At 37.4% G+C, this 17796-nt stretch overlaps 1 protein-coding gene across 1 annotated transcript in view; it reads left to right on the top strand.

The window, feature by feature from the left end:
- Positions 1–17796, top strand: part of WIF1 (WNT inhibitory factor 1) — a gene marked incomplete at both ends in the record, with an annotated part of 87698 nt that overhangs the window by 53992 nt on the left and 15910 nt on the right. Inside the window, 2 exons of the mRNA XM_079715938.1 lie at positions 10421–10561; positions 11448–11543. Of these exons, the coding sequence (XP_079572064.1) occupies positions 10421–10561; positions 11448–11543 (237 nt within the window). The remainder of the gene's footprint in view (positions 1–10420; positions 10562–11447; positions 11544–17796) is intronic.

Raw genomic sequence — 17796 nt, 5'->3', positions numbered from 1 at the left:
CCATTCCCTACGTCTGTGTCCTTATTCCTGTCCTGCCCCTAGGTGCTTCAGAACTTTTTTGTTTGTTTGTTTAGACTCCTTATATATGTGTTAGCATATGGTCTTTGTTTTTCTGAGTTACTTCACTCTGTATGACAGTCTCTAGGCCCATCCACCTCACTGCAAATAACTCAATTTCGATTCTTTTTATGGCTGAGTAATATTCCATTGTATATATGTGCCACATCTTCTTTATCCATTCATCTGTCAACGGACATTTAGGTTGCTTCCATGTCCTGGCTACTGTAAATACTGCTGCAATGAACATTGTGGTATATGACTCTTTTTGAATTATGGTTTTCTTAGGGTATATGCCCAGTAGTGGGATTGCTGGGTCATATGGTAGTTCTATTTTTCGTTTTTTAAGGAACCTCCATACTGTTCTCCATGGTGGCTGTATCAATTTACATTCCCACCAACAGTGCAAGAGGGTTCCCTTTTCTCCACACCCTCTCCAGCATTTATTGTTTGTAGATTTTTGTTTGATTATGGCCATTCTGACTGGTGTGAGGTGATACCTCATTATAGTTTTGATGTGCATTTCTCTAATGATTAGTGATGTTGAGCATCCTTTCATGTGTTTGTTGGCAACCTGTATATCTTCTTTGGAGAAATGTCTATTTAGGTCTTCTGCCCATTTTTGGATTGGGTTTTTTGTTTTTTTAATATTGAGCTGCATGAGATGCTTGTAAATTTTGGAGATTAATCCTTTGTCAGTTGCTTTGTTTGCAAATATTTTCTCCCATTCTGAGGGTTGTCTTTTCGTCTTCTTTATAGTTTCCTTTGCTGTGCAAAAGCTTTTAAGTTTCATTAGGTCTCATTTGTTTATTTTTGTTTTTCTTTCCATTTCTCTAGGAAGTGGGTCAAAAAGGATTTTACTGTGATTTATGTCATAGTGTTCTGCCTGCGTTTTCCTCTGAGAGTTTTATAGTGTCTGGCCTTACATTTAGGTCTTTATCCATTTTGAGTTTATTTCTGTTTATGGTGTTAGGGAGTATTATAATTTCATTCTTTTACATGTAGCTGTCCAGTTTTCCCAGCACCACTTATTGAAGAGGCTGTCTTTTTTCCAGGCTGTCTTATTGAAGAGGCTGCCTCCTTTATCAAAGATAAGGTGACCATATGTGCATGGGTTTATCCCTGGGCTTTCTATCCTGTTTCATTGACCTATATTTCTGTTTTTGTACCAGTACCATACTGTCTTGATTACCGTAACTTTGTAGTATAGTCTAAACTCAGAGAGCCTGATTCCTCCACCTCCATTTTTCTTTATCAAGGTTGCTTTGGCTATTCAGTGTCTTTTGTGTTTCCATAAAAATTGTGCAATGTTTTATTCTAGTTCTGTGAAAAATGCCATTGGTAGTTTGATAGGGATTGCACTGAATCTCTAGATTGCTTTGGTAGTAGAGTCATTTTCACAATGCTGATTCTTCCAATCCAAGAACATGATATATCTCTCCATCTATTTGTATCATCTTTAATTTCTTTTATCAGTGTCTTATAGTTTTCTGCATACAGGTCTTTTGTCTCCTTAGGTAGGTTTATTCATAGATATTTCATTCTTTTGGTTGCAGTGGTAAATGGGAGTGTTTTCTTAATTTCACTTTCAGATTTTTCATCATTAGTGTATAGGGATGCAAGAGATTTCTGCACATTAATTTTGTATCCTGCTACTTTACCAAATTCATTGATTAGCTCTAGTAGTTTTCTGGTAGCATCTTTAGGATTCTCTATGTATAGTATCATGTCATCTGCAAGCAGTGACAGCTCTACTTCTTCTTTTCTGATTTGGATTCCTTTTATTTCCTTTTCTTCTCTGATTGCTGTGGCTAAAACTTCCAAAACTATGTTGAATAAGAGTGGTGAGAGTGGGCAACCTTGTCTTGTTCCTGATCATAGTGGAAATGGTTTCTCTTTTTCACCATTGAGGATGATGTTGACTGTGGTTTTGTCATATATGGTATTTATTATGTTGAGGAAAGTTTCCCCTATGCCTACTTTCTTCAGGGTTTTTATCATAAATGGGTGTTGAATTTTGTTGAAAGCTTTCTCTGCATCTATAGAGATGATCATATGGTTTTTCTCTTTCAATTTCTTAATATGGTGTATCACATTGATTGATTTGTGTATATTGAAGAATCCTTGCATTCCTGGGATAAACCCCACTTGATCATGGTGTATGATCCTTTTAATGGGGTGTTGGATTCTGTTTGCTAGTATTTTGTTGAGGATTTTTGCATCTATGCTCATCAGTGATATTAGCCTCTAGTTTTCTTTCTTTGTGACATCGTTGTCTGGTTTTGGTATCAGGGTGATGGTGGCCTCATAGAATGCGTTTGGGAGTGTTCCTAACTCTGCTATATTTTGGAAGAATTTGAGAAGGATAGGTGTTAGCTCTTCTCTAAATGTTTGATAGAATTTGCCTGTGAAGCCATCTGGTCCTGGGCTTTTGTTTGTTGGAAGTTTTTTTTTTTTTTTTTTTAGTTTCTGCTTTATAACAAAGTGAATCAGTTATACATATACATCTGTTCCCATATCCCTTCCCTCTTGCGTCTCCCTTCCTCCCACCCTCCCCATCCCACCCCTCCAGGCGGTCACAAAGCACCGAGGTGATCTCCCTGTGCTATGTGGCTGCTTCCCACTAGCTATCTACCTTACATTTGGTAGTGCATATATGTCCATGCCTCTCTCTCGCTTTGTCACAGCTTACCCTTCCCCCTCCCCATATCCTCAAGTCCATTCTCAAGTAGGTCTGTGTCTTTATTCCTGTTTTACCCCTAGGTTCTTCATGACATGTTTATTTTTCTTAAATTCCATATATATGTGTTAGCATACGGTATTTGTCTTTCTCTTTCTGACTTACTTCACTCTGTATGACAGACTCTAGGTCTATCCACCTCATTACAAATAGCTCAATTTCGTTTCTTTTTATGGCTGAGTGATATTCCATTGTATATATGTGCCACATCTTCTTTATCCATTCATCTGTCGATGGACATTTAGGTTGCTTCCATGTCCTGGCTATTGTAAATAGAGCTGAAGTGAACATTGTGGTACCTGACGCCTTTTGAATTATGGTTTTCTCAGGTTATATGCCCAGTAGTGGGATTGCTGGGTTGTACGGTAGTTCTATTTTTAGTTTTCTAAGGAACCTGCACTCTGTTCTCCATAGTGGCTGTATCAATTTACATTCCCACCAAGAGTGCAAGAGGGTTCCCTTTTCTCCACACCCTCTCCAGCATTACTGTTTATAGATTTTTTGATGATGGCCATTCTGACTGGTGTGAGGTGATACCTCACTGTAGTTTTGATTTGCATTTCTCTAGTGGTTAGTGATGTTGAGCATCCTTTCATGTGTTTGTTGGCAACCTGTATATCTTCTTTGGAGAAATGTCTATTTAGGTCTTCTGCCCATTTTTGGATTGGGTTGTATGTTTTTTGGATATTGAGCTGCATGAGCTGCTTGTAAATTTTGGAGATTAATCCTTTGTCAGTTGCTACATTTGCAAATATTTTCTCCCATTCTGAGGGTTGTCCTTTGATCTTGTTTATGGTTTTGTTTGCTGTGCAAAAGCTTTTAAGTTTCATTAGGTCCCATTTGTTTATTTTAGTTTTTATTTCCATTTCTCTAGGAGGTGGGTCAAAAAGGATCTTGCTGTGATTTATGTCATAGAGTGTCCTGCCTATGTTTTCCTCTAAGAGTTTGATAGTGTCTGGCCTTACATTTAGGTCTTTAATTTTATTTTTGTGTATGGTGTTAGAGAGTGTTCTAATTTCATTCTCTTACATGTAGCTTTCCTGTTTTCCCAGAAGCACTTATTGAAGAGACTGTCTTTTCTCCATTGTATATTCTTGCCTCCCTTATCAAAGATAAGGTGATCATATGTGCGTGGGTTTATTGTTCCATTGATCTATGTTTCTATTTTTGTGCCCGTACCATACTGTCTTGATTACTGTAGCTTTGTAGCATTGTCTGAAGTCACGGAGCCTGATTCCTCCAGTTCCATTTTTCTTTCTCAAGATGGCTTTGGCTATTCAGGGTCTTTTGTGTTTTCATACAAATTGTGAAATTTTTTGTTCTAGTTCTGTGAAAAATGCCATTGGTAGTTTGATAGGGATTGCATTGAATCTGTAGATTGCTTTAGGTAGAGTTATTTTCACAATGTTGATTCTTCCCATCCAGGAACATGGTGTATCTCTCCATCTATTTTTATCATCTTTAATTTCTTTCATCAGTGTCTTATAATTTTCTGCATACAGGTCTTTTGTCTCCTTAGGTAGGTTTATTCCTAGATATTTTAATTTTTTTGTTGCAATGGTAAATGGGAGTGTTTTCTTGATTTCACTTTCAGATTTTTCATCATTAGTGTACAGGAATGCCAGAGATTTCTATGCATTAATTTTGTATCCTGTTACTTTACCAAATTCTTTGATTAGCTCTAGTAGTTTTCTGGTAGCATCTTTAGGATTCTCTATGTATAGTATCATGTCATCTGCAAACAGTGACAGCTTTACTTCTTCTTTTCCAATTTGGATTCCTTTTATTTCCTTTTCTTCTCTGATTGCTGTGGCTAAAACTTCCAAAACTATGTTGAATAAGAGTGGTGAGAGTGGGCAACCTTGTCTTGTTCCTGATCTTAGAGGAAATGGTTTCAGTTTTTCACCACTGAGGACGATGTTGGCTGTGGGTTTGTCATATATGGCTTTTATTATGTTGAGGAAAGTTCCCTCTATGCCTACTTTCTTCAGGGTTTTTATCATAAATGTGTGTTGAATTTTGTTGAAAGCTTTCTCTGCATCTATTGAGATGATCATATGGTTTTTCTCCTTCAATTTGTTAATATGGTGTATCACGTTGATTGATTTGCATATATTGAAGAATCCTTGCATTCCTGGGATAAACCCCACTTGATCATGGTGTATGATCCTTTTAATGTGCTGTTGGATTCTGTTTGCTAGTGTTTTGTTGAGGATTTTTGCATCTATGTTCATCAGTGATATTGGCCTGTAGTTTTCTATCTTTGTGACATCCTTGTCTGGTTTTGATATCAAGGTGATGGTGGCCTCGTAGAATGAGTTTGGGAGTGTTCCTCCCTCTGCTACATTTTGGAAGAGTTTGAGAAGGATAGGTGTTAGCTCTTCTCTAAAAGTTTGATAGAATTCGTCTGTGAAGCCATCATCTGGTCCTGGGCTTTTATTTGTTGGAAGATTTTTAATCACAGTTTCAATTTCAGTGCTTGTGATTGGTCTGTTCATATTTTCTCTTTCTTCCTGGTTCAGTCTCGGAAGGTTGTGCATTCCTAAGAATTTGTCTATTTCTTCCAGATTGTCCATTTTATTGGCATATAGTTGCTTGTAGTAATCTCTCATGATCCTTTGTATTTCTGCAGTGTCAGTTGTAACTTCTCCTTTTTCATTTCTAATTCTATTGACTTGAGTCTTCTCCCTTTTTTTCTTGATGAGTCTGGCTAATGATTTAACAATTTTGTCTATCTTCTCAAAGAACCAGCTTTTAGTGTTATTGATCTTTGCTATCGTTTCCTTCATTTCTTTCTGATCTGATCTTTATGATTTCTTTCCTTCTGCTAACTTTGGGGTTTTTTTGTTCTTCTTTCTCTAATTGCTTTAGGTGTAAGGTTAGGTTGTTTATTTGAGATGTTTCTTGTTTCTTAAGGTAGGATTGTATTGCTATAAACTTCTCTCTTAGAACTGCTTTTGCTGCATCCCATAGGTTTTGGGTCATTGTGTTTTCATTGTCATTTGTTTCTAGGTATTTTTTGATTTCCTCTTTGATTTCTTCAGTGATCTCTTGGTTATTAAGCAGTGTGTTGTTTAGCCTCCATGTGTTTGTATTTTTTTACAGATTTTTTTCCTGTAATTGATATCTAGTCTCATAGCGTTGTGGTCGGAAAAGATACTTGATACGATTTCAATTTTCTTAAATTTACCAAGGCTTGATTTGTGCCCCAAGATATGATCTATCCTGGAGAATGTTCCATTAGCACTTGAGAAGAATGTGTATTTTGTTGTTTTTGGATGGGATGTCCTATAAATATCAATTAAGTCCATCTTGTTTATTGTATCATTTAAAGCTTGTGTTTCCTTATTTATTTTCATTTTGGGTGATCTGTCCATTGGTGAAAGTGGGGTTTTAAAGTCCCCTACTATGATTGTGTTATTGTCCATTTCCCCTTTTATGGCTGTTAGTATTTGCCTTATGTATTGAGGTGCTCCTATGTTGGGTGCATAAATATTTACAATTGTTATATCTTCTTCTTGGATTGATCCCTTGATCATTATGTAGTGTCTTTCTTTGTCTCTTGTAATAGATTTTGTTTTAAAGTCTACTTTGTCTGATATGAGAATTGCTACTCCAGCTTTCTTTTGATTTCCGTTTGCATGGAATATCTTTTTCCATCTCCTTACTTTCAGTCCGTATGTGTCCCTAGGTCTGAAGTGGGTCTATTGTAGACAGCATATATACAGGTCTTGTTTTTGTATCTATTCAGCCAGTCTGTGTCTTTTGGTTGGAGCATTTAACCCATTTACATTTAAGGTAATTATCGATATGTATGTTCCTATTACCATTTTCTTAATTGTTTTGGGTTTGTTATTGTAGGTCTTTTCCTTCTCTTGTGTTTCCTGCCTAAGGAAGTTCCTTTAGCATTTGTTGTAAAGCTGGTTTTGTAGTGCTGAATTCTCTTAGCTTTTGCTTGTCTGTAAAGCTTTTAATTTCTCCGTCAAATCTGAATGAGATCCCTGCTGGGTAGAGTAATCTTGTTTGTAGGTTTTTCTCCTTCATCACTTTAAATATGTCCTGCCACTCCCTTCTGGCTTGCAGAGTTTCTGCTGAAAGATCAGCTGTTAACTTTATGGGGCTTCCCTTGTGTGTTATTTGTTGTTTTTCCCTTGCTGCTTTTAATATTTTTTCTTTGTTTTTAATTTTTATAGTTTGATTAGTATGTGTCTTGGCGTGTTTCTCCTTGGATTTATCCTGTATGGGACTCTCTGTGCTTCCTGGACTTGATTAAGTATTTCCTTTCCCATATTAGGGAAGTTTTTAACTATAAGGTCTTCAAATATTTTCTCAGTCCTTTTCTTTTTCTCTTCTTCTTTTGGGACCCCTATAATTCGAATATTGGTGCATTTAATGTTGTCCCAGAGGTCTCTGAGACTGTCCTCAATTCTTTTCATTCTTTTTTCTTTATTCTGCTCTGTAGTAGTTATTTCCACTACCTTATCTTCCAGGTCACTTATCCGTTTTTCTGCCTCAGTTATTCTGCTACTGGTCCCTTCTAGAGATTTTTTTTTTTTTTTTTTTTTTTTTTTTTTTTTTTTTTTTTTTTTGCGGTACGCTGGCTTCTCACTGTTGTGGCCTCTCCCGTTGCGGAGCACAGGCTCCAGATGCGCAGGCTCAGTGGCCATGGCTCACGGACCCAGCCGCTCTGCGGCATGTGGGAGCTTCCCGGACCGGGGCACGAACCCGTGTCCCCTGCATCGGCAGGCGGACTCTCAGCCACTGCGCCACCAGGGAAGCCCCTAGAGAATTTTTAATTTCATTTGTTGTGCCGTTCATCACTGTTTGTTTGCTCTTTAGTTCTTCTAGGCCCTTTTTAAATGTTTCTTGTGTTTTCTCCATTCTATTTCCAAGATTTTGGATCATCTTTACTGTCATTATTCTGAATCCTTTTTAAGGCCGACTGCCTATTTCCTCTTCATTTGTTAGGTGTGGTGGGTTTTTGCCGCTCCTTCATCTGCTGTGTGTTTCTCTGTCTTCTCATTTTGCTTAATTTACTACGTTTGGGGTTTCCTTTTCGCAGGCTGCAGGTTCGTAGTTCCTGTTGTTTTTGGTGTTTGTCCCCAGTGGCTAAGGTTGGTTCAGTGGGTTGTGTAGGCTTCCTGCTGGAGGGGACTAGTGCCTGTGTTCTGGTGGATGAGGCTGGATCTTGTCTTTCTGGTGGTCAGGTCCACGTCTGGTGGTGTGTTTTGGGGTGTCTGTGGACTTATTATGATTTTAGGCAGCCTCTCTGCTAATGGGTGGGGTTGTGTTCCTGTCTTGCTAGTTGTTTGGCATAGGGTGTCCAGCACTGTAGCTTGCTGGTCGTTGAGTGAAGCCAGGTGCTGGTGTTGAGATGGAGATCTCTGGGAGATTTTTGCCATCTGATAGTATGTGGAGCTGGGAGGTCTCTTGTGGACCAGTGTCCTGAACTTGGCTCTCCCACCTTAGAGGCACAGCCCTGATGCCTGGCTGGAGCACCAAGAGCCTGTCATCCACAAGGACACAAGAGTCTTCTAAATTATTCTCCTCTGGATATCAGTCAGTAAGGTAACTGCTGGTCATCACAATGCGTATTCAGAAAAATCCACGTTTTACTCCTGTGCTCTTTTTCTTGTTTTTGCTAGCAATTAATATCCTGAATAGGATACCCATTCACAAATGCCAAGTTCACCATAAAAGCAGATAATTCCATACAGCTCTTCCCTACAAGACTGCCTCCAGTTAGCTCTCAAAGTGCACGATTGTTCGGTGAAGATACAATCCAGGTGCAGAGCAGGGGGAAAAAAAGAAAACTGGGAGGAAAAAGAAGAGGCAGATAGAATAGTAGAGACTGATAGAGGAGAGGGCAGAAAACAAGGGAAGACATTTGTTAAAAACAAGGAAAGAAAAGGCCGTTAAGTGAGGAAGTCTGTGAGCTCTCTGACAAGAATCAGAGTCTTGCTTTTTGCAAATCTTCTGTATCCATGTAGCCTTTCAGAATCCCTTGGTCCCCAAGTAAAATTTCCAGATCCGGGATGCAGCCATAAGAAAGAATCCTATGTATATTTCACAAGTATCCCACAATAACAGATCCAACGCGGTTTTCCTTCTACAGTCCTTTGCTTCCTTTTGAAATGGAAATCCCTACTATGGATTTTTGTATTTTGTAAATTTGCATTTTCATATATACAGTTTCATTAAACCAAGGTTTTCAGTGGGGACAATTATACTTTGGGACTTCAGAAACAAGGTTGGTTTTTTTTCTCTCTTTTTATTTCTGTTAAAATATCTGGGTTTTTTCATCATTTAATTATTTACAATGCTCAGATCTCAAGATTCAGGAGAACTGGAAACCCATGTTATTTGGAGAAAAGCACAGTAATGAACACTGACAATGCCAAAGCCTTGAGAGTGGTTTCTGGTTGCCAAGCACGTTAAGAAGATTGTATGACCAACTGGTGTGCAGTGCATTATGGAAAAGAGCACACTGATTTCTAGCTCACTTCTTCTTGTACAACTAGGGGAAATGTCTATGAAAACTCTGAAGGGAAAGGATTTTTCTTGGCATGGTATGATTTTCCCAAGCTTGGCAATAACCATAACCTGCCATACAGAAACAAAATGAAACAGAATTTCATATGTATACCTCTTAGCAATATTTGTTCTATTCATAAGGAAGAACTGGAGTCTAGTGGATCAGCTAGATCAGTCTTCTCCAGTGGATATGTTAGGATAATCCAGTGGATTTCAGAAATTTATGAAGTCAGCCTCTCAGCCAATGACTTGAGCCAATTTCCACCCAATGATTTGTGGGTATTTCACAACTGAAGTTGTGGACAACTCTTCGCCATCTCTGTACAGCAACACTATTAGTTCCCACTCTCTGCTTAGTCTACACCTACATACCGCAAGTGATCATCAGTTTCACTAAAAAGAAGTGTCTCCTCTTTAGGAACCTAAACCATTAGATATGTCCATTGTGAGATTACTTCATCACAGCAAACTCTCTTCTAGATCCCCAAGATATGGACACTTTTCAATATTAACAAATAGCCTGAGAAAATATTAAATTTATTAACTCAGTCCAATGATTGGGGTCTAGTCGGAGTTGTAGAATATTTCTAAAGAAGACATTTTGTCACTTTCAAGCATACAGAGTAAAAATAAACCAGTGGGGTGTTGCTTATAGGGCTTTATTTAAGAGATTCTGCAGTGCTGACTTTTAGCTCTTTTTGAATTATATGGAGGCTGGTGAAAGTGTTCACAAAGTTTCTTCTCCTAATTAATCTATGCTACCTATTTGCACCTTTACTTCTTAGAGAACATTTTACCATCTTTTTTTTCAAGATGGTACAAGTTCAGACTATGAACAAAATATCCCCAGTTTCATATTAGTAGGGTACAAATTAATGAGCGTCATTAATTCTCCACTCAGCATGATGTACACGTTCTGTGGAGAATGCCCAGATAATCAAAATACAGTCCCTACTCTAGTGGAGATACAAGCATGTCTGATAACAAAAGGTGAACATTTTTGCTTTGTTCTTTGTCTCTCTTACCAAGATCTCTGTAAAACTGGGATCAACTAGATAAACTGTTTCTCCATACCCTCTTTTTCTTTAGTTGTTCAAGTTGGTTTTCCATGTCTCGGCAAACAAGATGGAGTGGCAGCATTTGAAGTGAATGTGATTGTAATGAATTCTGAAGGCAACACCATCCTGCAGACACCTCAAAATGCCATCTTCTTTAAAACATGTCAACAAGGTAATCAGTGATGATGATTCCAGAGAAGGCTCATAAGGCTTCCAGGTGTGATTTGGGCCAAAAATTGTAGCTAGATAGATAGATAATTATTTTGTATCATTAAAACCGCACCAGTGGGAAGAGGGGTAAACGCAGGGTCCGCTTATAGTACTAAGACAGACTTTCTCTGCTTTGACTGCACTCACAATTTTAGGAACTCCAGCATCCTTCAAAATGCCCTGTCTTCCACCTCTCTTCTTTCCCTCCTCCAACACAATCTTTGGGAGTCCCCACCCTCATAGCAAGGGTGCCAGTCATCACCAGCAACTACTACGACCCATATGCCCTGCCAAAAGCTTGGTGCTTTTGACTTCCAAAGATCATGCCAGTGATCTCTGCCAGGCCTTTGCACCTCTCCATCACAGCCCGGATACCCAGTTAAGCATGAAGGCTTTCCCATGCTGTCTCCTTTCCCATCCTGATACAAGCTCTTCCAACACAGAATTTAAGCACTGGAGGCTTTCAGTGCCCTAAAGATGTACCAAAAGTTCATTCCCCCCTCTGAAAATGAATATTGAGGGCAATATCCATCATTCTGTTTCAGTGTGAATTTAAGGAGGTGCAGTAGATTGATGGGTGGGAGGAAGGCAGAACATAAAGCTTGCTTTGCCTTCTTCCACGAGCTCCCTACTGTTGGAAGTAGGATTGAGAGGCAGTATCTTACTTTCACGAAGACTTAGTGAAGTACAGGCAGTGCAGAGAGAATGAAGTGGAAGTACTGGTATTCAATAAATTATGATAATTGGTGTGCTGGGGAAAAAGTGACCGTTAGCCTCTTCATGCCCCTGTAATTCACGCAACATGATTTGAAAGCTGTCTATATAAACCTTGTTTCTCTTTGGTGAAGCTGAGTGCCCAGGAGGGTGCCGAAATGGAGGCTTTTGTAATGAAAGACGGGTCTGCCAGTGTCCTGATGGATTCTACGGACCTCACTGTGAGAAAGGTAAGAACAGAGACAGCCAGCTTCCCTGCTTGCTTCCTAATGAGATGGGTGTTACACAGGAGCCCCACATGTATTTTTAACACATCACCTGAAATTATTTTTCTGGTCACATTATAAGGATTTGTGCAGTCTTAAAAAGCCACAGAAAAGCTATTGGAAAGTATTCTGCTAGGAGTGGTTTTCTGTTAAATCCAATATGTGGTGACAGGAGCAGAAAATTGGCACAATGTCTACATTCTTTGTGGCCACTTTCACTCTCCTCCACCCCCCTCCGCAATTCACTATTATATATACTATGCTTTAGCATAATCTTATGAAAGTTTTTAGTTTTTTTCCCTCCACTAAAATTGGTTTTAAAAAGTTAGTATTATGAGTGATTTGAAAGTATCTACTCCAATTAAAAGTAGCTTGTTTCACAATTAAGTCTACACCTGAGTTATGAAGGTGCTCTAGGCAAAAAAAAAAAAAAAAAAGGATGAAAATCATTTGTGTAGTAAATATATATATTTCGGTGAAATTACTACTAAGAAAGCTATATGAAAAAAGAGATGAACATGAAAATGTTTATTAACCACAAAGGTGTCTAAACCACAAGCTCACATATACTGAGCTTATTTGACCAGAGTAAGCAAAATATTTTTCATCTTCAAAAAATAGATTTTTTTCTTGTTTGCATTGATTTTTTTCTTTATTTTATTTTCTTAATTGAAATACAGTTGGTTTACAGTGTTGTTAGTTTCAGGTGTACAACAAAGTGATTCAGTTATATATATATATATTTTTTTCAGATTCTTTTCCCATATAGGTTATTACAAAATACTGAGTATAGTTCTCTGTGCTATACAGTAGGTCCTTGGTTATCTAGTAGTGTGTGTATCTGTTAATCCCAACCTCCTAATTTATCCCTCCCCCACCTTCCCTTTCTCCTTTGGTAACCATAAGTTTGCTTTCTATGCCTATGGGTCTGTTTCTGTTTTGTATATAAATTCATTTGTATCTTTTCTTTTTAGATTCCAAATATAAGTGGTATCATATGATATTTGTCTGTCTAGCTCACTTCATTTAGTATGATTATCCCTAGGTCCATCCATGTTGCTGCAAACGGCATTATTTTATTCTTTTTATGGCTGAGTAATATTCCATTGTGTGTGTGTGTGTGTGTATGTGTGTGTGTATATATATATATATATATATATATATATATCATATCTTCTTTATCCATTCATCTGTCGATGCACATTTAAGTTACTTCCATGTCTTGGCTATTGTAAATAGTGCTGCAATGAACACTAGGTGCAATTTACATTCCCACCAACAGTGTAGGAGGGTTCCTTTTTGTCCACACCCTCTCCAGCATTTATTATTTGTAGAATTTTTGATGATGGCCATTCTGACCAGTGTGAGGTGGTACCTCATTGTAGTTCTGATTTGCATTTCTCTAACAATTAGTGATGTTGAGCAGCTTTTCATGTGCCTCTTGGCCATCTGTATGTCTTCTTTGGAGAAATGTCTATTTAGGTCTTCTGCCCATTTTTTGATTGGGTTGTTTGGTTTTTTTCATATTGAGCTGCATGAGCTGCTTGTATATTTTGGAGATTAATCCTTTGTCAGTTGCTTTGTTTGCAAATATTTTCTCCCATTCTGAGGGTTGTCTTTTCTTCTTGTTTATGGGTTCCTTTGCTGTGCAAAAGCTTTTAAGTTTAATTAGGTCCCATTTGTTTATTTTTTAATTTCCATTACTCTAGGGGATGGATCCAAAAAGATATTGCTGCAATTTATCTCAAAGAGTGTTCTGCCTATGTCTTCCTCTACGAGTATTACAGTATCTGGTCTTACATTTAGGTCTTTAATCCATTTTGAGCTTTTTTGGTGTATGGTGTTAGAGAATGTTCTAATTTCATTCTTTTACATGTAGCTGTCCAGTTTTTCCAGCACCACTTACTGAAGAGACAGTCTTTTCTCCATTGTATAGTATTTCCTCCCTTGTCATAGATGAATTGACCATAGGTACATGGATTTATTTCTGGGCTTTCCATCCTGTTCCATTGATCTATGTGTCTGTTTTTGTGCCAGTACCATACTGTTTTGATTACTGTAGGTTTGTAGAATAGTCTGAAGCCAGGGAACCTGATTCCTCCAGCTCCATTTTTCTTTCTCAAGATTGCTTTGGCTATTCAGGGTCTTTTGTGTTTCCATACATATTTTAAAATTTTTGCTCTAGTTCTGTGAAAAATGCCATTTGTGATTTGATAGGGATGACATTGAATTTGTAGATTGCCTTGGGTAGTATGGTCATTTTAACAATATTGATTCTTCCAACCCAAGAACACAGTACATCTTTCCATCTGTTTGGGTCATCTTCAGTTTCTTTCATCAGCATCTTATAGTTTTCAGAGTACAGGTCTTCTGCCTCCTTAGGTAGGTTTATTCCTAGGTATTTCATTCCTTTTGATGCGATGGTAAGTAGGATTGTTTCCTTAATTTCCTTAATTTCTCTTTCTGATCTTTCGTTGTTAGTGTATAGAAATGCAATGGATTTCTGTGTATTAATTTTGTATCCTGTAAATTTACTGAATTCATTGATGAGCTGAGTAGTTTTCTGGTAGCGTCTTGAAGATTTTCTATATATAGCATCATGTCATCTGCAAACAGTGACAGTTTTACTACTTCTTTTCCAATTTGGATCCCTTTTATTTCTTTTTCTTCTCTGATTGCTGTGGTTAGGACTTCCAAAACTATGTTGAATAAAAGTGGCAAGAATAGACATCCTTGTCTTGTTCCTGATCTTAGAGGAAATGCTTTCAGCTTTGCACTGTTGAGTATGATGTTAGTTGTGCATTTGTCATATATGGCTTGTATTATGTTGAGGTATGTTCCTTCTGTGCCCACTTTCTGGAGAGTTTTTATCATAAATCGATGTTGAATTTTATCAAAAGCTTTTTCTGCATGTACTGAGATGATCATATGATTGTTATTCTTCAATTTGTTAATGTGGTGTATCACACAGATTGATTTGCGGATATTGAAAAATCCTTGCATGACTGGGATAAATCCCACTTGATCACTGGGTATGATCCTTTTAATGTATCGTTGGATTCAGTTTGCTAGTATTTTGTTGAGGATTTTGGCGTCTATGTTCATCAGTGATATTGGCCTCTAATTTTTTTTGTGTGTGTGGTATCTTTGTCTGGTTTTGGTATCAGGGTGATGGTGGGCTCATAGAATGAGTTTGGGAGTGATCCTTCCTCTGTAATTTTTTGGAATAGCTTCAGAAGGATAGGTGTTAACTCTTCTCTAAATGTTTGTTAAAATTCACCTGTGAAGCCATCTGGTCCTGGACTTTTGTTTGTAGTTTTTGCATCACAGATTCAATTTCAGTACTGTTAATTGGTCTGTTCATATTTTCTGTTTCTTCTTGGTTCAATCTTGGGAGATTGTACCTTTCTAAGAATTTGTCCATGTCTTCTAGGTTGTCCATTTTATTGGCATATAGTTGCTTAATCTCTTATGGTCCTTTGTATTTGTGGTGTCAGTTGTAACTTCTCCTTTTTCATTTCTAATTTTATTGATTTAGGCCCTCTCCCTTTTTTTCTTGATGAGTCTGGCTAAAGACTTATCAATTATATTCATCTTTTCAAAGAACCAGCTTTTAGTTTTATTGATTTTTTTATTGTTTTCTTTGTCTCTATTTCATTATTTCTGCTCTGATCTTTATGATTTCTTTCCTTCTACTAACTTTGGGTTTTATTTGTTCTTCTTTCTCTAGTTGCTTTAGGTGTAATGTTAGGTTGTTTTTTGAGATTTTTCTTGTTTCCTGAGGTAAGCTTGTATCATTATAAACTTCACTCTTAGAGCTGGTTTTGCTGCATCCCATAGCATTTGGATCATTGTGTTTCCATTTTCATTTGTCTCTAGGTATTTTTTGATTTCCTCTTTGATTTTTTCAGTGATCTATTGGTTATTTAATAGCATGTGTTTTTTGCAGTTTTCTTCTTTTAGTTATTTCTAATCTCCTGCATTATGGTTAGAAAAGATGGTAGATATGATTTCAATTTTCTTATATTTACTGAGGCTTGATTTGTGACCCAATATGTGATCTATCATGGAGAATGTTCATGTGTACTTGAAAAGAATGTGTATTCTGAGGCTTTCAGATGGAAAGCCTTAGAACTATTTATAAAAAGCCTTTATAAATATCATTTAAGTCCATCTGGTCTAATGTGTCATTTGAGACCTGTGTTTCCTTATTGATGATGTAAGTGGGGTGTTAAAATCCCCCACTATTACTGTGTTACTATCAATTTCTCCATTTATGTCTGTTAACATTTGCCTTATTATTGAGGTGCTCCTATGTTGGGTGCATATATATTTACAATTGTTATTATCTTCTTCTTGGATTGATCCCTTGCTCATTATGTAGTATCCTTCTTTATCTCTTGGAACAGTCTTTATTTTAAAGTCTATTTTGTCTAATATGAGTATTGCTACTCCAGCTTTCTTTTGATTTCCATTTGCATGCAATACCTTTTTCCATCTCCTCACTTTAAGTCTGTATGTGTTTCTAGATCTGAAGTGGGTCTTTTATAGACAGCATATATACAGGTATTGTTTTTGTATCCATTTAGCCAGTCTGTGTCTTTTGGTTGGAGCATTTAATCTATTTACACTTAAGGTAATTATCAATATGTATGTTCCTATTGCCATTTTGTTAACTGTTTTGGATTTGTTTTTGTAGGTCTTTTTTCTTCCTTTCCTCTTTTGTTCTCTTCTCATGATTTGATGACTATCTTCAGTGTTGTGCTTGGATTCCTTTTTCTTTTTGTGTGTATATGTATTATAGATTTTTGGTTTGCAGTTACCATGAGGTTTTGATATATCAGTCTATACATATACACAATTGTTTTAAGTTACTGATCTCTTAATTTCAAATGCATTTCTAATATCCTGCATTTGTACTCTCCTGTTCTCATGATTGCTGGTTTTGATATTGTATTTGTGTGCAGATGATTTCCTACCTTTACTGTATGTTTGCCTTTACTGGTGACCTTTCCCATTTCATAACGTTCTTCTTTTTTTTTTTTTTTTTTTTTTGGCATTACGTGGGCCTGTCACTGTTGTGGCCTCTCCTGTTGTGGAGCACAGGCTCCGGACGTGCAGGCTCAGTGGCCATGGCTCATGGGCCCAGCCGCTCCGCGGCATGTGGGATCTTCCCAGACTGGGGCACGAACCCGTGTCCCCTGCATTGGCAGGCGGACTCTCAGCCACTGCGCCACCAGGGAAGCCCCATAATGTTCTTATTTCTAGTTGTGGCCTTTTCTTTTCCACCTAGAGAAGTTCCTTTAGCATTTGTTGTAAAGCTAATTTGGTGGTGCTGAATTCTTTTAGGTTTTGCTTGTCTGTAAAGCTTTTAAATTCTCCATCAAATCTGAATGAGAGCCTTGCTAGGTAGAGTATTCTTGGTTGTAGGTTTTTCCCTTTCATCACTTTAAATATACCATGCTACTTTCTTCTGGCCTGCAGAATTTCTGCTGAAAAATCAGTTGATAACCTTATGGAGATTCCCTTCTTTGTTATTTGTCGCTTTTCCCTTGTTGCTTTTAATATTTTATCTTTATCTTTAATTTTTGTCAATTTGATTAGTAGATGTCTTGGTGTGTTCCTCCTTGGTTTAATCCTGTATGGATCTCTCTGCACTTTCTGGAGTTGGGTGACTGCTTCCTTTCCCATGTTAGGGAATTTTTCAGCTATTATCTCTTCAAATTTTTTCTCACGTCTTTTCTCTCTCTTTTCTCCTTCTGGGACCCATATAATGCAAATCCTGGTGCACTTGATATTGTCCCAGAGGTCTCTTAAATGGTCCTCATTTCTTTTCATTCTTTTTTTCTTTATTCTGTTCCACAGCAGTGATTTCCACCACTTTGTCTTCCAGCTTACTTGTACGTTCTTCTGCCTCATTCATTCTGCTGTTGATTCTTTCTAGTGTATTTTTTCATTTTAGTTATTGTATTCTTCAACTGTGTGGTTGTTTTTTATATTTTTGAACTCTTTGTTAAGAACTCTTGTAACTTCTCGCTCTGTGTATCCATTGTTTTCTGAGTTCTTGGACCATCTTTACGATCATTACTCTGAACTCTTTCCTGGGTAGATTGCCTATCTCCACTTAGTTGGTCTTCTGGGGTTTTATCTTGTTCTTTTGTCTGGAATATATTCTTCTGCCATCTCATTTTGTCTAAACTTCTATTTGAATTTTTAT

Source organism: Hyperoodon ampullatus (genome assembly GCF_949752795.1).
Source record: "Hyperoodon ampullatus genome assembly, chromosome: 11".
Lineage (NCBI taxonomy): Eukaryota > Metazoa > Chordata > Mammalia > Artiodactyla > Ziphiidae > Hyperoodon > Hyperoodon ampullatus.
This window is presented reverse-complemented; position numbering and strand designations above follow the sequence as displayed.